General features: G+C 38.1%; 1 protein-coding gene across 7 annotated transcripts in view; it reads left to right on the top strand.

Annotated features, from left to right (window-relative positions):
* LOC135217350 (head-specific guanylate cyclase-like) overlaps window positions 1–21,155 on the top strand; it is a 999,777-nt gene that overhangs the window by 911,524 nt on the left and 67,098 nt on the right. For all 7 annotated transcript variants that reach the window (XM_064253180.1, XM_064253181.1, XM_064253184.1 and 4 more), the window contains 2 exons: window positions 7,827–8,006; window positions 20,872–21,010. In XM_064253180.1, the coding sequence (XP_064109250.1) occupies window positions 7,827–8,006; window positions 20,872–21,010 (319 nt within the window). The remainder of the gene's footprint in view (window positions 1–7,826; window positions 8,007–20,871; window positions 21,011–21,155) is intronic.

Genomic DNA, 21,155 nt, shown 5'->3' with positions numbered 1-21,155 from the left:
AAAGAATTTTTCCATTGTACACAGGAATGCTATTGAGCAATCCTCCACAGTATCCGTCGACGCTCCCACGTGGCGTATGATATATTGTTTTTTCCTCTCCTTCTCTCTTCATCCCCTTCTTCACTTAAATTTGTCTGCTACCTTCCTTTTCTTCATCATGTTCACGGTGCCCTCACTTGAGTGCGTCGAACAACTCGTTTCCACGAAAAGGTAACTGCCAGATTATTTTTGCTTCAGCCGATTGTGCATCTCCTGGAGATATCCCTTTCCCCCTTTTACAAAGATTTATTAAATTCTTTCCCGAACACTGCTGTGTTCATCACAACAGAAATCAAAGCTCAACAACTGAATTATTTGGTTTTTACAGATTTCTCTACCGCTGACAATTTCATTTTCATTGTTCAGCTCCTCATTCGTCTAGTTTCATGAATTTATATGCCCCGAGAATAATTTCATTTGGTGACCGACAGACTGAAAATATTAAATATCTGTTTGTGAGGATGGGTGTATACTCATGAGCCTAGTAAGAAAAGGCATGTAAGAGATCCAGCGAAGAGGAGTAAAAACAGTCTAGATGTTATATAATCCAAATGACGAGTTATTTCAACACAGATGCTAGAATTCTAGACTTACAAAACGAAGGAGTGAGACTCCAAGTTCAACAGAATTATGTCGGTCTATTATGAGAGGGAAAACACGGCAGCTGCTCTTGATGGCATCCCCTTTTCTATCTGTTTTGTAGTATATTCTCCGTTCCCCATTTCGAGAGCTCCTTTTAAAGGTTACGTCCCATTTGGGAAACATTACCAAATAGAATTTTCCTGACATTTTTTTTTTCAGCATGTGGTCATTTTGTGGTTTGATATTTCTTGAGCTCTCTCTCTCTCTCTCTCTCATCTCTCGCCTTCGTCTCTCTCTCTCTCTCTCTCTCTCTCCCCCCTACTAATGTATATTTCACAACGACCTCTCTTCCTACTTATGCCAGGGAAAGTTACTGAACTCCGTCGACTTTTGTTTTTTGTAGTCGTTTGTCAAAAGGGTTCCACATATTTTCCGCTTCATCGTCATGAATTATTGTATTGGGTGTTTGTCCGTAGGGAATCTTGCTGCTCTTACATTTTTCATCTGCAGAACTGTAGGACGGCTTCCGACTCATCGAACAGCTTTAGGCGGTGAGCCGTCATCCCACCTATTTCCTCTCTCTCTCTCTCTCTCTCTCTCTCTCTCTCTCTCTCTCTCTCTCTCTCCCCGTTTTTAGCCGGTTCATATCCGTCTTTTCATTCGAGTCCTTGTCTTGTCGTTACTTGTGTATATATTTTACGGATGGAAGCATTCCTTTCCCAAATGCGAAAATATTCATATTTCGTATCCCACCTTTTAACGATTATTTGCCGTTTCAGAACTTCTTTTTAATTTGTTGAGCAAATGGCAGCAACTTTGACTTGTTCGCATAGTTTTACCCACTGCTTCCACCCCTGGGGCCACCGTCTCCTCTGAAAGGGAAGCACTTCAACTATTTTGGAAGCTTTCTGAAGACTTTTCCTCGTCTCGAGCCAACAAGTATTACGGGCCATTATGATTGATTACTTTGCCTACAGAGATTCATAGAGAGAGAGAGAGAGAGAGAGAGAGAGAGAGAGAGAGAGAGAGAGAGAGAGAGAGAGAACCTGAATCGTCATCTTTTGATAGATTATTTATGTAAGCGCACTTTTTAAAAATGAGGGTTTTTGAGAGCTAGATTTTCAATAAGAGTTCTTTCTAATGTTTGACTCGAGAGTCGTGCTCCAGAACATTCACTCTCCAAAAACTCTCGTAAACTCGACTCTCATTTGAGAATTTTGTTTGCTACTGAGTTGATATACTGAATACAAATAATTATTCTCTCTCTCCAACTCCCCCTTACTGATATTGAACAAAGGGTTAAAACAATTGGCGAACTTCCAATATATTAACCCATTCTATAGAGTTCTCCTTTGTCATCCTGTAGGTTGGAGAGTACAAATGCGCTAATCACAGCAGAAGGTGCGTGCTTTTGTATTAGACTGGAAAGAGGGACGCAGGAATATGGAGTGGGACTGGCTTTAATCTGCGAAGGTTTTCACTAACCTGGCAGGAACCACCAACTGCAGGATGTCAGCAAAGTTACATTTTTTCATCACAATGTTTCACAGTTCGCGGAATATTTTGGTTCTGGTGCTAAATGACTCCAGAGCCCTTTGAAATCATCGAAGAATTGCTATAAGCACAAATCTAGCAAGAGGTAACCATGTGATGTTTTAGCTCAATCAAGGTCGCTAAAAATGAAGGATGAAGTGAGGCCAAAGAAAAGAAATGAAGTACAAATGGGAAAAATAGGGATTTCCCTCAGTGACAGTACGATTCACTGATAAGAAATTAATCAGATTTAATTACGAATGATCTGTGTTCCATTCTGTTCCAGGCAAATTATAAGGCCAGTGCACAAAGTGACTTTAAACAGATTTTAGAGATTTAATCACCTTCCTTCTTTAGTGGACTGATAGCCCACATATTTTCGTATAGTATTTCTATCATCCCTCCCATATTAATAGAGATGGGGAACTATTCATCAACCTTTAGAACAAACCAGAGTGCACTGTGCCTTTAAAACTAAAAATCTTCAATAGGTATCCTCCGCTTAATTCTTATCATCCTCAGCCTCACCAGACCAAATATGCCTTTTGTTCAGTGGACGCGAAGAGGATTCAAAGCAACCCGTAAGTCTGATGTGTCAAAAATCCAGATTGGTGTTCCCCATTGTTTTCTAAGATTTCTAGAGTCCTTTCCCCTAGCCCCATGACCTTATATTATGTACCTGTTTGAATATTATTTTTTCCTGAGAGAAGGAAACTATTCTAAAGGGCTTTATAAGCACAGATGGCTAGTCCTACTTTGCTAAGAGGAAGCGGTGCTGTACTGATAAGCATACCAGGCAAAAGCTTTAGGTACAGAGAGTGGTACTTTGGTTCCAATCACTTGTATACTTAGTTGGTATCGCCCTTGTCTCGCAATTGAAAGACCTGGGTTCAATCCCAATTTGTCAGAGATTTATTTCTATTCCCCACGTGATTGCGCGTTAGTTACTTCTATCTTATGTATTGTTGAATGTCAGTACACAAATGTTGGTTCAATTCCAATATCAACTTATTATTTTTAAGGTGAATTACATGTAAATGTGCGTTTGGTTAAAAATATATTCAAAGTAGATTAACAGTTTGCTTCAGTGAGATTCAGTATTCGTGTGAATACTTGTGAGGGGCCTGTACCTGTCTGTGCCCTCTGCTGGGGAAAGCACCTTCCAATAATAACAGAAAGTGAGCGGGTAAGTGCTTTTATTTTGGGTATTTACGACCTTTCCGCTTTTACTACAGTGTTCAAAGGCTTGATTTTATTGTTTGAAACTTGGAGCCGTTACAAGGATATCAGTTCGTGTTATCAGTTCGGCGTGGAGAGGAAGCGTCTCCATTTCTTGCCAAATTCGTATTAGAGTTTTTTAGTGAACAAACTCACCCATAAATATTAAAAAATTGGGAATTCTTTGCGCAGTCCCATTGCGCTTGCATTATACTGAAAATTTTCACCAGCAGATTTGGTATATCAATAGATATAGAGTTAATTCCTTTCGACCGTCGCCATTAAATGTCGACGTCACTTCGAAAGCAGTCAGGCCATCTGCCCTCCCAGGGGGCCTAGTCGCCACTCGCCACTGTCAGACGGTCTCTACTCCGAACACCGTTGGGACACTTCCGCATAGTCCGGAGATTTCCAACTGCTTGTCTAAACGACCTCCTTTGAAGTGTTTGGACTACTAATCACTTTTGGATGGCGCCTCATATCAGGAGATCGCAGGTAAGCTGGCTGCCTTTGTCCCGTCAGCTTGTCTGGGTGTTATCTTGAATTGTCTCGTATATCATTTACAGACTACTCGCCTCGAAATGGCTAGTAAAGTCCAAGCTTTTAGGTATTTTTGTGTAGATTCCCATTCTCCTCGATTCTGTGACGTAACTTCTACACTGATTATATTTATTGTCACCTCAACTTCATCTTGGATTAATCTTATGATTTCCGAGACTACTTCTGCTGTCTCTAATGTCGCTATAATGAATTCATTCTGTGTGTGTCACTCCTATGAAAAGAAAAGGACAAAAGTTGTGAATTAGATTCGTCATATAACAATGAAGTTTGTAGTTGTAGATTTTTACATACTCCATGTGCACTAGTACGTACAACAGTGAAGGAAACTGTTTTCGACCTCGATATTAGTTATTTAAACAACGCGAAATTATTGCATAGCTGACGATGTTACACTTGAGATGTTGATAGGTTTATCATTGTTACTTAACGTGGCACTTATCAGCAATTTACTCCAATTCCACTTCCGGTCTGGAAGCCTCTTCAAGTATATCCAGGTAAATGAAAGCGTTTGGACCTTTGCAGAAATAAGCACGGCACTTTTTTACCGTTATCACTCGCTGGATGTTATAGTATGTTTATCTCGACTGGAATCAATTATTGCGATGGGTCAAGCAATCAGTTTTTTCATTATTGTAATACTGTTACTTTATTCTATAATGATTACTTATATTTATTTTTTTAACTCAATAAATTGTGTTCATAGCAAGACAATTTGTATACAAACCACAATTTTACTATAAATCTGACTCCTGAGCTTTATGATACCTGGCATATTTACTAACTCATCCAAATCATCATTTCTTGATAGTGATCATTTTTGTGTTGCCAGTTTCATCTGATGAAAGCACGAAGATGACCTTGATTCATTGTCACACTACCAGACTCCAGTTTTTAATATTCATTTGCTTTTAGTCTCACGCGTCTCGTAAAAGTAAATTGTATGATTATGTTTTGTATGATTATGTTTTGTGAAAATATTGCTGAGGAGAGTGACCCGTATACAAGAAGAAATCTCTACGAGATCACTGTACATAGGGCTCGTGCTCCTATGGATAATCCAACTGTTGATGCTGCGTCCTGTTAACTAGTGTCTCTGAATTCTCCAGATCATATCGCCCTCTCTTTTCTTCATCTTCGTCCCCTTATTATGACAGATAATCATTAACCTCTGATTGCGGGCAGCAAATTCCCGAGATGCTGCACCTTTGCACCAGCCCCGTTTTTATTTTTATTTATTTTATTTTATTTTTTTTTTTTTTTGGTCATGACCCTAGGTTAGGTTAGTTCAGTTCAGTTCAGTTCAGTTCAGTTCAGTTCAGTTCAGTTCAGAGGAGCTCCTCCGTGGTCATTTTGGTATGGGAAACAATGAGATTATTTTCGAAAAGATTCCATGGTTAGTTTGTAAGATATGACGTCGGTTTTTTTGTTTTACTCGGTTACAGTTCGGGAATATGCTGGCGGCAACGATATGGGAATTTCATCCACGGTATGAAAAAGAACTCGCTTTTGGCCAGAACGAGAGCAGAAATCCTCCTTGATTTTAAAAAGACATTCATTTTGTTAAGCCTTATACATTTGCATTAAGAGAGGGGTAGGAGGAGAATAAACAGAAAATATATTATCAAATATTAAATTCGTAGCCATTAATTTTCTGCAAAGTAAGGAATGTTGTCGGCGGAGCTGTAATCTCCCCTTCAAAATTGCAATTTATTTGACCATCTTTGCAACGCTGTTTTCTGAAAATAAAATTTGTAAGAAATATCCCCTCCACCAACTGACGATACGTTGTAACATATCCAGACGTCTCCCTAGGGACTGAGGGTAAAAACCAATAGGTTTTCATAGCTTTCAGAACTTTGATGGGGAAATCATATGGCCCCAATGCCACGCACCCGGGAGATATACCCTGTATAACAGCTTCCTTTCGACATCGATGAAAATAATCCTTTCGATCTCTAGAGACCCAGGAATCACGAAGCGCTGGATATATCGATGTTTGCCATGTGCCGCTCTTCCTCGTCCGACCTCGAGCACCTCGCCACTTCCGCCTTTATGAAGCGGCCCTTTAAAAGATTGTGACCAAAAGAGGAGGGCTTTGAATATGAGCTTTCTTGCAGAAATGACACTAAAAAACAGGACTTTGGAGGTGACGAAGGTCCTTCGTATATAGACGGAGGGGAGAGTCATGAAGGAAGGGATGTGTAATCCCAGTGACCCCCTGATACACGAAAGGAATTCAGAGCTTTATCCAGTTCGCGCTATTTCTCACCATGTGGTGTTGGTCTAGAAATATTTAAAAGATTACTGAATTTACCGAAATCTTAAGCAAGTGTATCTGTCGAGAAGAAATTAGTAGGCTTGAATTAAACCCTTACTTGCAGACTGCAGATATGGCGTAGGTATAATCCCGGTGAAATAATTAATATATAAGTGTAAAAGCTCGATCAGTCGATGTCCACGTTCGTAAGGTGTGCGAGATTAAGTGATGGGAACAGCTCATTTCTAAAGAAAATACTTTCCTCCACTGGTACATAAGTTCACATGAAGAAGTTGTGAATCATCTACATCAGCAGACGTTTCGTATTGTATTTTACCGCTTTAACCAACTTAGAGTAAGTCATTATTGGGATTCGAAGTCAGTAGCCGTAGCAGCCATGAGATAGCTGGACGGTGTTCAAGTCTAGGACGAAGATAGCTTTAGAAAGAAGGCTATATTTTGTTCCAGTTTTACCTGGCACGTTCACGTGCGTCCAGTAGCCTTTATGCATGTCAGTGGGATTTTAAAGTGCAGTAACACCAGATTTAGATTCTTCTCATCAACATTAGAATAATTTTATATCCAAGAAACGAATGATAGAGGAGATTCGGTTTTTAAATATAAAAACCACCTTTCAAATCAATTCTGAAAAACACACCGACGTGTGTTCACATTTCCACAGGGTACAATAAAAATAATCAGAAAATTATCTAGCGTCACAGGGGTTTACTTGATGATTTGAAGTAAGTGCCTATACTATAACAGGTAATTATTGGTCAAGATTCACTAATAAGATAGATTTCAGTTTAGCACTACACCCAGAGGAGTTTGGGGGGAAGGCATGAAGGCAGAGGTTAACCTGAGATTTCCTGCTGGGGACATCGGAGGGAGCTGAAGGCGATTACATGTCACAATAAATCAAAGGAGATCTCCCAGACAATCGACTGGACCTTGCTGGAAGTCTCCTGCTTCGGGAGGGATGTTCTGCCTGACTGCGAAACTGAAACACCCAAGGACCCGGGGCCCCTCGAAGGGCAGACGTCCCGCTGGCTGTCAAGGTGTCGCCCGGTGTCGGCAGCAACTCTGTGTCGATCAGAGGAGATTTGGTGCCATTATTATGCTGGATGCGGGAGTGGCGTCAGCGTCAGTCTGTCTCCGTCTAAGAGGATTCGGTGCTATAATATTTACTCGTGTTTCTTTTTCTTTCTTCATCAATACTAGTGTGATCTTTTCAAATTTGCTTTCCATTGCATGAGACAGGACAGTTATTGGGGTTTGAAACACTGTTTATCTCGGTCAAATTTTCACGCGTGACAGCTAATGGTTCCAAAAAATTAATTTTCCATTCACGACATGTGCATAATTCCTACTTCTTAAAATTAATTATCTAAATCCAAGATAAAAAAAACACTCATCCAAGAAAGAAATCTAGACTCGTGTTCAGGTTTTGTTTCCAAGACGAGACTTATATTATTTGACAGGTTATTTGTGAGAATTCTTACTATTCAATAATCACAATTCCTTTCATTAACGTTGCAGAGATTTGGTGTCCCACGAAGCTCCACTGATTTATTTTCTGCCTGCACAATGTTAAGCGCATCCACAAATGACGAGGTCCCTCTCCCTTCTCTTTCAGAACATGGAATTAAAAGGTCAAATGGTGGTGTGCTCAGAGAGTGATTCCCTGCTATTCGTTGGTTCGCCTTTGCTGGATGGATTAACGGCTCTCACTTCCCGCGGTCTTTTTCTCTCCGACATCCCCATCCACGATGCCACAAGGGATGTCATTCTGGTCGGAGAACAATCCAGAGCTCAGGTGGGTAATACTTTTTCATCTCTCTCTCTCTCTCTCTCTCTCTCTCTCTCTCTCTCTCTCTTTCATATATTCATATGCACACACACACATTTAACTTTAATAGAAAGAATTCATTTTACGGACCTTTTCTGGTTAGCAAGAGAGACTGACTAGCTTATTATTAACTGTCTAAATTCCAAAACATTCAGACAGTTCGACAATGAAGTAGATTTAACATGTATGTATTTTCATTTTAAATCCTGTCAAACACACTATATTATTTTAAATATATATTCTTCGTAGGTATGCAAGATTAAATACTTCTAACGTGCAGTTACTATTCGAAAAATTGTTAAGTGGAAAAAGAGAGGGGAGGGGCGGGGGAGGGGGTGGGTGGTGCTAGCCAGCTTACAACAAGGAGTCCTATTATAGAGGACTGAACCCAAGAGGAAGTAACTGAGCCGCTTCCTGACAGACTAGACAGGACATTAAAGGAAACGGGAAATGGAAACAAGGACTTTATTCCGGAGCCTGTTGGTAGAGGGAAAAAATATGACAAAATAAGCAATTCAAGAGTTTTTTTCTCTCTGAGAGGGATTATCTATTTTATGGAAGTAGTATTCTAGCAGTAATTTCCGCTAGAACACGGTAATAGCATCTTGTTCATGATTTCAGCACAATAGATTAATGACTGTGCCATGGACGGCCGCGCACAGAGGCAAGGTGGGGAACTTTCTCTCTCTCTCTCTCTCTCTCTCTCTCTCTCTCTCTCTCTCTCTCAATATAACTTTCTGTATTTTTTCCGTATCTTGCTCCACTTAGATTATTTGCATCTCAATTGCACTGTATTTATATATATATATATATATATATGGATAATATAATATTCTATAATATAGGTATATATATATGTATATATATATATATATATATATATAATATATATATATATATATATATATATACATATATATATATATATATATATAATATGATATATATAGATATATAAATTGCTTTATTCATTTAAAAAATTCAGGCTCTGATACTGCATTTAGGATTAACCTGCTAGTTCAAAGGCTCAGAGGTGTTTGTCTGATTGATACCGGATACCGCAGACAAAAATTGACAGATATTCTTTGTGAATGTATTTTTTTTCTAATCTAATAGTTTATAGTCATAACCTGCGTCCATATGTAATTTTAATGACTCAAACATTACAAGACTGAAATTACATTGGAAATTTAAGTAGATATCCTTTACTTGAATTTACATCGAGTATGTGTACCAATAGTCCCATCCACCTTCTTGTCTGACCAGTTTCTTTGCTGAACCATCCTTCAATTTTAGAAAGCTCAAACTTTTTTGCACCTATGTTGTAACTGCAGTCATTGCTTATTTTCAGTGTTTTGATTACAGTCATTGCTTATTGTAATGTTAATGTTTTAATTACAGTCATTGCTTGTTTTCAACTTTTAATATTTTACAAAAACAGCTTTTCAGCTTAAACTACTAAAGAGTAGTAGAGGAGAATCTTCAACTGAAAGAGGGCTGAGAAAAGGAAAAAAAAGAAAGAAAGAGTGGACTTTTTTATTCGTTTTAATAAAAAGAAAGGAATTTTCCCTGGACACTTCCTGCTTAGTAAGAAAAATGCAGTTTCTGGTATTTAATTCGATTTTCGCCTTATCTCATTTGTTTTCTCTTCGGTAATTAGGCATGAGGAAAGAGTTTGCCATACACTCCGTGCGTAATAAATAGCATGTAATTATTGGTTATCGTAATCCGATTTGCACCTGTTTATATAATTTGCCTTCTCTTAAGTAATTATGCAAGTGAAAATGTGCCCATGCTCTTCCTGCCTATTGAATTACATGGAATTTTTAATCATGGTATTTCGAGTGACACTTTTTGATATCGTTTGTTTGCTCTTCAGTGATGCTTAAGAAAGAAGGTGACTGAAGGTCATTCGAAACAGTGAAGGGCGATTATTTTTTCCTTCCCTTTCGGGGGATAAGCGTAAAGTGATAGAATAGTTTAAGACATTTCTTTTATCCAACCCTGAGAATATCTTCTTGCTTTACAACTACTGGTTTCTTTATGCGTGCTTAGTTCTACGTTATTTGTCTTTATAAGACGTGATATAAAGACAAATAACGTGGAACTAAGCACGCATAAAGAAAGCAGTGGTTGTAAAGCATGAAGACATTCTCAGGGTTGGATAAAAAATGACTAATGAACATTTACACAAACGCTCACACTCGGACGTTCGAACAACCATGCGCACGTAAAATCGAATATTATTGTAAGAAAAAAGTGTATATAATATGGATACAAATCATACTTGCCTTCATAGCTATAGGTTTGCACACACTACATAATTAGTTAGGAGTAGCCTCAAATTAATCGAAGTCGTAATGATATAACAAGCAGTTATTAGGTATAAGCCATGTTCCTGATACAGTTTAAAGAACATGCACAGGAAAAATGAAAATTATAAAACGGTTAGAGTTCGGAACTAAAGAAAAAGTTTAAAATGTGATAATTATGAACTTCAAAATGTTCTCCGTTATACCAAATGTGTGGTAGGGAACGCACACTTCAAAGTTCAATCCCTTGGAATCCAGGTTGCCAAGAATGACTGTCCTTAATAATAAATAAATAAATTGCGGTACGTACCGGACGTCTAGTGCTTTTTATTTTACTCCTCTTTGATTAATAATGTTTGCATCCAATTCCAATTAGAGGAAAAAGTGTAATTTTTTGGAACCCAAAACGGCTGAAACAATATCGATTTTCCCGCTGAATAGGGAGCTGGCAGACTAATTTGGTTTGCTGAATCTCTTGACAATTCTTGTGGGGTGGGCGTTTATAATTCACTGGGACTCCGATGTTCTGTTTAAAGGTGAGAGCGGAAAAGTGGTCCTTGCGTATGGCAGGCGAAATCTGATTGATCGAATGCGGCATAGGGAGGTGCCCTTTGGCTTCGAACCCATCCATGCATATTCTGTCGTAGTTTGCATGGTTATCGGTCACTAGAAAATCCTTCGGAAATAACAGGAAAAAACGCAGTCGGTATTCCTTTTACACTTCGGAAGCTGGTGATTTCCGATTTTGGGGGTTGGGTTTTCCTCTCCTTTCTTTTCTATCTCTGTCTTCTATACACACAGGGTTTTGTCTTTTTTTTTTAGTGTAGCCTGCAGATAGACTAGACGGCTGGTTTAAGGACATTGTTGGGGTAGAGCCTTTTCGTACTGAGAGTCTAATAATCATCATAACAAGTACATCCTTTTAGGCGATGAAATGTGATGTTAAAGTTTTGCTTGTTGATCGCCCCTTATTCCAGGGAATTCTTATTTCAATGATAGAGGAGCGACCCAGGCAAAGCATTGACTAGGGGTTAGTTTTAATGCTAGAGGTGTATTTGGCATGGTTGTAATGTATTACATTGATGCACTTTTATTATTGTGCTTAATTCTAATATCTGACTTCTCTCTCTCTCTCTCTCTCTCTCTCTCTCTCTCTCTCTCTCTCTCTCTCTCTGCTCTGTTTTTCCTCTATATGAGGACATTATTTTGACTGTCCCCCGGGCAGTTTTAAAATTCAAGCTGAAAAAAAATCACCACTATCAATAACAGAAATTGCATAAGCGATTGAACAGTATGGGGGTCCAACTATATATCAGCGTCCCCTCGACCCAGTTCCGAATTAATGTTTTGACGTTAGTTGAGGGCATTTTCCAACAAATAAATAAACGAGCGAGTTGGAGTAGGTATTGTCCCAGCCTCTCTCTCAGTCGAGTTGTTTCCTTTTGACCGTTCAAATTTGACCGTGGCGTTAATCTTGTGTTCCCTCGTCCTATGTTGGTTCTCAGCTCTTTACTTTCGACAACTTTGCGACCTTTTGCGTTCGGTGTCGATAAATCTCCGTTCACTTACTCCTCGACCGCTCTCACGTACGGAGAAAGTATTGGCGTTTATTGGGAAAACTTAGCTCATGAATAAAAATCAAAATATTGATGCGCAGTTAGATATGGTCTTTCCTCTTTCCATGATGGGATGGTTTCTATTGCCACAACCTAAATAAAATCTTTTCACCAACTGTGGAGCACATTTGCTCATCTTTTCTGCATTATTGACATATTATCTGCGCGATTACTTGAAGAGCCTGAACTGTTTAATTTATAGATTATGATTCATCGACATAACAGGGTAATACAATCATACACAGATCGATTTGAAGATAACATACAAAATCGTATAGCTTTTTTATTTTATTAATACAGGAAGTTTACTTTAGATAGTAAGACAAACCGAACATGAATATGTTTACCATAAATAAACAATGGAAATGAGCAGAATCACTGCGGAATCACCCTTACGGAATAGAGGTATAGAGGAAGAGTGAGCAGAAATTCGTTTAAGATTTATAAATGCTAGGGAGGATTATCTCATCAATATTCCGACTATCGAAGCGGGAAGTTCGACAAGAGGAAGAAACAACAGCAACAAGAGACTGGAAAGAAAAGTAGTTAAAAATTTGCAGCTTACTTTTCATTGCCCGTCCATCTTTTAATAGTGAAAATCAGTGAATTTAGAAGAACGGCAATAAACGAAGGTTAGAGACGCCACCAGAATCTCACCAGCACCTAGCAACCTTCCGTGCAGAATACAAACATTGTCCGAAGCCTTATCTTTCTTTCTTGTCGACGGTCGTTTATGATACACGTTTGTTCAATTTATTCTTCCGTAAGTGAGTGCTTTGAATTACCTGTCAGTGGGGCACAGTGAATACAACAAACACCGAAAACAAGAAATCAGTATTCATAAAAAACAAATGCAACCAAGAAAGCAAAGGCAACGGCGCTTTAGAACTGTATTTACAGACTCAAATTTATAAGAAGTGTCATCGTAATGCTCTCAGGTAGATGATTTTATAGTTTTGCAACGTGAAAGATGAGGGACTTCCGGTAGCACGGCCCTAGTCAATAAAGTTATTTTTGCTCCGAATTATTTATTGCTAAATTTCACCTAGTTGTATCTTTTTTTCTTTTAACTTTAACATGAAGTATTTTTCGACTGGAATTTAATGCTGTGGATTTTTTATATAACAGCCTTTGGCATGTCGTAACTTGGGAACAACGGTTACCATTATCATTATCGGTTATATGGGGTTTTCCGGGCGTCTACTCGATCATTCTTTGTTGTCAAGGAAGCAATGCTATTACATGGAACGGTGGGGTCTACATCAGCGTTTGAAATTCGATAAATCTATAACACATGAGAATGAGACTATCTGCAGGCAACCTATTGTTTTCAAAGGGGTGTACGTTTCCCAATGAATCGGAACTCGATTATCATCGATAGATAATGAAATGAATGAGATTATTCTAGCACTGGAACTAATGCAGCAAATAAAATTTTTTTTACACTAAAGTACTTCATGAAATTTGGTATACATCCTCTACATAGGGTACTATTTGAAAATTACTGGTGTTCACTCAGAATTCCAAAATGGCTGCCGTTTTCAAGATGGCCGGTAATCAAGGTTTTAACATGGGACTTATGTGCCTCTGGTCATGTTTTAATGCATTTGTTTTGGTTATACACATTTTAGGCAGTCACCAAGCAAAAGTAAAATGTATTTCCATTAAAGAGTTCATATAGCATATATAAAGAAAGATGGTGTCCAATATTGCAGCCAAAAACCGTAAATAGTCGCATCTCACGATTCAGCAGGCATGAAAAAATGTCTTCCTGTTCAGTATAATAGTTTTCTAGTCTATATATATTTTTAGGTGCTGGTTTTATTTTTAGTTTTAGTTTAAAAGAGTGAATGTCAGTGCATAACCAGGGAACGTTTGGTGACTTCACTGCTGTGTAACTCAGAATGGGGTTCAGTGTCAGCTAATCTTGCTTTACTTATGCTGTACCCAGCTTTGCTTTAGTGTAGTTAGTAGTTTAGTGTCCAAAATGCTGTCTAATAGCCCCGTATCAGTTAGCGGGTAGAATTTATATATATATAGTTGGTAGGGTCTGGTTAGATAGCCATGCCTGAATCGACAGAATGAGCCAGCGCGGGAGAGCCGAGCCAATGTAAGTGAGGTTCTACATGGCTTGTTCATGTACTTACCTGGATGGTGTACAGATCACACAGGACTTAGAAGGCACTGGATGAATGATCGGGCTAGGTGTAGGGTGACCAAACCTAGTTGTATCATATACATCAGTGTGCCTATCAGATTAAGGTGGTAAAAGGATAGCCCCTCAGTCTTAGTCAAGAGCTCACAATGGCAAAAGCAAATTCAAACACAGGCAAAAGGAAGACTGACTGGAGCAAATGTCCTTTGCCAGGAAGACAAGAAAAATGAAGGTCTAACTTCACCCTTGGCCTCTGTACATCATAATCCCAAACGTGATGGGTACGGTACGTAATGATTTCAACCAGTGTGCCATTGTTCCAGGAATTGATTAAATGCTGCTTAACTTTTACCTAGCAAGGCTGGACGAAGGCAGTGGCATAGAGGCAACACTGACAAAACATGGCAAAATACCACAAGAGTTGTAAGGTCGTGTTTAATAATGCAAAACTTGATCATGCAAGAAAGCAAAGATCTACAGTTGAAGGTGGTGAACGACAGGAAAAGCATGCTAAGCAGTGTCTAATAAGTCATGACAATGAAGCATGCATTTTTTGTGAAAAAGTGGCACCTGTATCAGATCTTCAAGTAATGACCTTGAATCTCGACAGGAGACAACATGAGTGCGCTCACACATTTAATGATGGTAAATTATTGGCAAAACTAGGTGGAGGTGATGCAATAGCACAAGAGCTGGAATACCATCTAGTGTGTCTCACTGGCCTTTACAATAGGGAGAGGTCCCATCTTAGAAATCATGAGAAAGAACAGTGCCACAGCGAAGAACCAGATGCTTATCCACAGGTTCTATCAGAATTGATTAATTATATCATTGACACCAGCTTGAGTTCGGATGGTCCTACCATATTTCCTCTAGCAGACTTATCCCAATTATACCCGCAGCACCTAGAACAAATTGGTATTGCCTCAACTACTGTAAATCCCACAAGTTTAAAGGACAAAATGTTAGCAGAAATCCTTGAATTAGAAGCACACAAGAAAGGAAGAACCGTGCTACTTTCCTTGCCGAAAGATGTAGCTTTAGACCTATCTCAGGCATCTGACTACTCAGATACACTTGTGATAGCTATAGCCGCAAAGATACTAAGGAAGCATATTCTGGATCATCAGTCCAGGTTTGATGGCACCATTGGTGAAGTATGCATCAATGATGCCATACCTCAAAGTCTGCTCCAGTTCACTAGCATGGTCGAACTTGGAGCAGACATAAAGCCACAGCTAAGGTGTGGTTTATCAAAGTCAGACCTGGCTATTGCTCAGATCCTGCAGTACAACTGCTTCTCAAAACAGAAGGAGCAAGTGTACATCGACACTCAAATGATAAGGAAACTCCTTTGCCAGTGTACATGGGCATGGCTATCTGTGAAGAATCAAGGAAGAGAAACCTGGTAGAAATGCTTCATAATCATAGCTTGAACTTTTTCTAACAGGAAGCTAGAGATATCAGCCGGACTGAGAGATGCCACTGTCACCAAGTGTGTGGAAGAGGGTGCAGTATGTCTACCTGCCTTAGGAAAGCGGTTGTTTATCACTGCATTCATGGAAAACATCGATCACAACCCTTCAGCAACCACGGCTACTACCTCTTTTCATAGGACCAGCACTTCGGTATTCCAGCACCCTGCCAAAGACAAGAGCATCAGTCAGTACAGTTTGGGCCAGAGAGGGGACAATCTGTACCTGAGCTACCTGACTCTACACAGCTTCCTTCAAGTCCAGAAACCCAACACCAGTCTCAGCATATCTGGCAGGTTGTGTATGGGGTCAGGCAATTCTGCGCCTGCCAGACGCATAGAGTCCAGGTGGAGGGGGTTCGGAAAAGATTGGCAAAGACTGGAAAGCCTTCTGGACAGCCAACTCCCCCCATTACAAAGAGTTGTGAACAGCTTACAAAATGTGGCTGCAAGTCTGGTTGCCGTGACATGTGCAGGTGCTGCAGGCTTGGGCTTGTAAAGCACAGCTTTGTGTAGCTGCAAATATGAGGTGTAACTAAAATGTTGCAAATTATGCTTCAGATACATCTGAATGAGAAGTTCGTCACACTAAAGGGTACACCATGCATCTTTAGAATTTTGCGTTCATTTCAGGCCTAAAAAAAGACATTGAGACAGTGCTTGAACATAGATAAGATACTTTATCATCATACTCTGTTATAATTTTGTGCTTGTATGCAATATGTATGACAATAGCCCAATAGAAATGCTAGAAACACATTCTCTGACCTCATAAATATAAGTATAGAAAAAGCTTCATGTCTATCTGTCTTAGTTTCAGAATTATCCATTAAAATGTTTCATTGTGGCCATTTTATGTGCCTTCTTTATCACAATGGTAATTATAGTAGTAGGAGCTCTGGTGATATCTTTAATTAACTCTTCTCCAAAGAAAGACATTATCCGAATAATGCCTGAATAATAATTTCAACAATGGTTTACTCAGTGTCTGAAGTTAAAACAACTAGCAGCCATATTGAAATTTTAGGGGAACCCCAGATTTTTCAAAATAGGGTGTTAAAATGAGCACCTGTGCCAAATTTCATGCTTGTATCGCAAACAAGTATTTTTCTACTTATCTGCTGCACTAAACCATGGCGTTCGTGATTTGAATTAATGGGGAATTTTATTCAAGTTATGAGCATAATGGCAAAGTAAAACTTCCCATTCACATCCCTCACACATTATAAAACGTGGCTGTAAGCCCATTAGTTTTGAAACTAGTGACCTCCTTTGAAGTCAGCTGTTGTGATTTGCTTCGCAATTATGCCCTCGTTGATCCAGGTAACAGCTCTGACATGATATTCATAGACCGTGAATGCGGTTAAATTGAGCGGAGTGCAAGCGCGCGTTAACATAACGAGATTACCCCCAAACTAAAATGTACTCTGTACCGCTGATCCTTAACTGAAGGTCGGCTGAGGGACAGGAGGGAGGGATTTGGATTGCTCAGAATGCATTAACTAATATATTCATAGATTAACATACTGATATCCAATTCCACGACTCACGTCCAGAAATATGGAATTGATATCATTTACTCGGCAAAAATTAAAAGCATTCTGTCTAGTTTCATTCGTTCCCATGTTGTTTCCGGAGTTTTGTCAATTTCTGCCTCCATCTGCAGTTTGACACCTACATTACAAGTATGCATTATTCATTACCTCACTGCCTTTGATCTGGCCTTTGCCATTGCTCGTTATATGGTTTTTGTTAGTTTTATGTAAATCTATGTTGCCTTTTTTATCTGGCTGTTATGTGCATCATATATTCATTTATTTGCTGCTTAGTGGCAATATACGATTATATGTTTAATCATGGAAACCCAATTATCCTTCCATATAATACCTTTCGTATTTATATGGTTTATATAAATAAGCATAACTGACTGATGGATTTCTTGAGTGTTAAATTGAAGGAGAGATCTCCTGAGCTTCTACTATTCTTCTTATGATTATTCAGTTTGCTGTGAATGATTTTCGTTTTCTCAACTGGGGTCTCCTCATATGTGAAACGTTATTATAAACATAAAGTTTCATATGACAGAGCTGCTTTGTGAAAAGTTCGTGAGTTAGGGGGAAAAGCTTTAACGTTTGAATATGTAGGTGGAAGAACGAATGATTTGGTTAAAAGTGGCTTCGAGGTAAATGTTATCGATCGCCATGACTCTTTTGAATTTTCATGGACTCGGTGGTAAGGACATCAGAGAAACTGTATATGTTTATCCACATTCATGGTTTAGAAAATGGGAGTAGAGAGCAGCTGATGTGTCCAGGTGATTAGTGTTAGCTGCCAATATGAAGAGAAGCCTTGGAAAATGAAATTAAGATGTAGAAGCGGAAAGTAAATGATATTAAGAAAAGGGTCATGAGTGTAATGAGAAACAAGGAAAATAGGGAAAATAGAGGTTGGATCAGTCAAGCATAAAATATACGATAAGTGTTTATGGGTAAATGAGATGGATGCTGTCAATATATGAGAATAGATAAAACAAGGAATGTCCTATGACACCAGAAGTTATAGAAGAGAAGAGAGAAGTATCTGGAAACAATATTTGTGGAAACAAATGAAAGTGATGAAAACTGTTGGGATCAATAATTTTTTACGTAAAACTTATAGGATATAAAAGGGCTGAAAACATTAGGCCTAATGGAGATAAAACAAGGTGTGATCCGACCTCCAGCTTACCCGTGACGTGTGCAAGCTTTTCCCCTCACGCATAAGTTGTAAGCATTATATTCCTAACTGTTAATGTAAATTAAAACATGCTAAAATCTACGGCCAAATAGTGCCTTATTTACCAACGAAAATTGAGATAAATTAGCGGTATTTTATTAGAAATAATTGTTCTGTGCTGTTTAACATGCACATTATTTATTTCTTACAATTTCTTTCTAATAGATAAAGCATAAATATCCTATCCTACATTTCCTGTATCTTTAATTCAACTCGAAACACCTTTTTCAGACCTTTTTAGGCTCTTCCATAGACCTTTCATCTCCCCCTCCTCCACACGAGAACAAAAACAACAACGAAGTAGTTTGTTTGTTTTACTCCCCGAGTAAGTGAAAATATCTCTGTAAAAAGGGTAAGATAGATAGGAAAGTAAATTAAACTGTTTTGAGGTATTTTGAGCAAGTGGCAAAGATAGAAGGTTGCTGAAAAAATATACAACTCGAAAGTGTCAATGGGAAGAGAACAGTGAAGGCTGGATGATGTGCAATAGGTATTGGAAGAGAAATATATATATATGAAGCTCTGAGTATACAGATGATGAATAGACGAAATCAGGAATACAGGAAAGAAAGTAAAAAGCATTGAAAGAGGCAAAGTAGATTTATCAGTATAACAGAGAAACGTGTAACAAAAAAAAAATCTATCGCCTCAGTGGCGTGGTTGGTATGGTGTTGGCGTCCCACCTCGGTGGTCGCGGGTTCGATTCTCGGCCATTCCATTGAGGAGTGAGAGATGTGTATTTCTGGTGATAGAAGTTCACTCTCAACATGGTTCGGAAGTCACGTAAAGCCGTTGGTCCCGTTGCTGAATAACCACTGGTTCCATGCAACACAAAAGCAACATACAAACAAACAAACAAACAAACAAAATCTTCTTCACTCAAATACCACTTCGGACACATTTAAAAGATAATCCCCATTTACTCAAAAACTTTAATGTTCCGTTAAGTGCAGCAAAGAACAGTCTGTTCTGACAAAAGCAAAGGAAATATTTACATCAAATCCCGTGCAAGTCATATGACAATTTTTGTTATGCTCGATTTGCAGCTCAAACCGGAAAATTGTTGAAAAGAGAGTAGAAAAATAATAATATGAAAAAAGTATATATGTCTAGGATGACAGGAATTTTCGATTAATGTTAGTAAGAACAGTCATGGCTATCAGTTGGATAGGTGCTAAAATGCTACTTTAATGAGAGGTTGGAAAGAAATATAATTGATTGCCCTGTCAGAAAAAAAGAAGAGAAAAAAAAAGTTTTCACATGAATGTCAGCTTAAATAGGTCTACACTCGAGCCATTTATTCCACAACAAATATGTAAACTATGCTAATTCTGATTGGGAGTTAGAATTCCGGGTCATGAAAGCAAAGGTGTGTATACCAAGGTATATGTACCCACCTGCACTGGGACTCAAGAATTCTTTCATGAGGCCGTGACCTCTTTCGCAAATGAGGTTCCCGCTCTTTATCCGGCCAGGTGCTAATATTTTTTTTTTCTTTTAACATTTGTAATTTCATTCTTACTTTCATCTACAATATATATTGCAAAGCTTCACCGCCTTGTAAGTATAAGCCTTCTCAAAGAGATCTTTCACGGAAGGTAAAACCCACCTGGATTCATACGGTGCTCTTCTTTTTCGACTTGTGGTGTATTTTTATTTCGGTATAATTATATACACACCACGTCTCCTCTCTCTCTCTCTCTCTCTCTCTCTTTTGTTGGTAATTAGCAAACAACATACACACATAAAATATATATGTAAATACACACACACACACACACACATATATATATATATATATATATATATATATATATATATATATATATATATATATATATATATATATATATATATATATATATATATATATATATATATATATAGATATATACACACACACAGTCTGCCACTCACTAAAATGGGATGTGTATACATATATATACATATATATATATATATATATCTATATATATATATATATATATATATACATAAAACAGAGAGAGAGAGAAGCGCGGTTTATTTAATTATGCTGAAATAAAATGACACCACAAGGCAAAAATATAACACACGGTATGAATCACGACGAGTCTCACCTTTAATTAAGATTTGTTAAAAAAAAAAACCGCAATTCAGGGCGGTAAAAATTTATAATAATATATTGTAGGTGAAAATACAGTACAAACGAGCTTGCTTACGGCCTATAGGATATATTTAGATAGTGTAAAAAATATTTAAAAGTGATTAAAAGAAGTGTATATATGTATATTCTTTCTCTCTCTCTCTCTCTCTCTCGTCTCGTATCTCTCTCTTCTCTCTTTCTCCCTCTCTCATCTCTCTCTCTATATATATATATATATATAGATATATATAATTAATATATATGTATATTCAATATATATATATATATATACACCTGTGTGTATAGATTATATATAGTTGTATGTATGTGTATTTATTTGTCAGTTGCCAACAGCTTTTTGTTCTCTTTGCAAAGGATGGGCTCAAGAGACGTATGGCTCAGCTGAAGGATTCCATTGAGGAGACAAACAATGCTGTGGATAAGGAACGGGAGAAAAATGTCTCGCTCTTGCATCTCATCTTCCCACCGGATATTGCCAAAAAACTTTGGTTAGGTAAGTGGCAGACCCATTTGTCCTTTTTAAGTCACGCTATCAATGAATTGATTTAATTTGTATATATTTATTTATTTGCATAGCTCACCTCCGTATTACTAACAAAAACAAATTGTATATCTCTTTATTAAATGTTGCATAATCT

This window comes from Macrobrachium nipponense, chromosome 7 (genome assembly GCF_015104395.2).
Source record: "Macrobrachium nipponense isolate FS-2020 chromosome 7, ASM1510439v2, whole genome shotgun sequence".
Taxonomy (NCBI): domain Eukaryota; kingdom Metazoa; phylum Arthropoda; class Malacostraca; order Decapoda; family Palaemonidae; genus Macrobrachium; species Macrobrachium nipponense.
The sequence above is the reverse complement of the archived record's forward strand: the minus strand, read 5'-3'. Positions and strand labels throughout refer to the sequence as shown.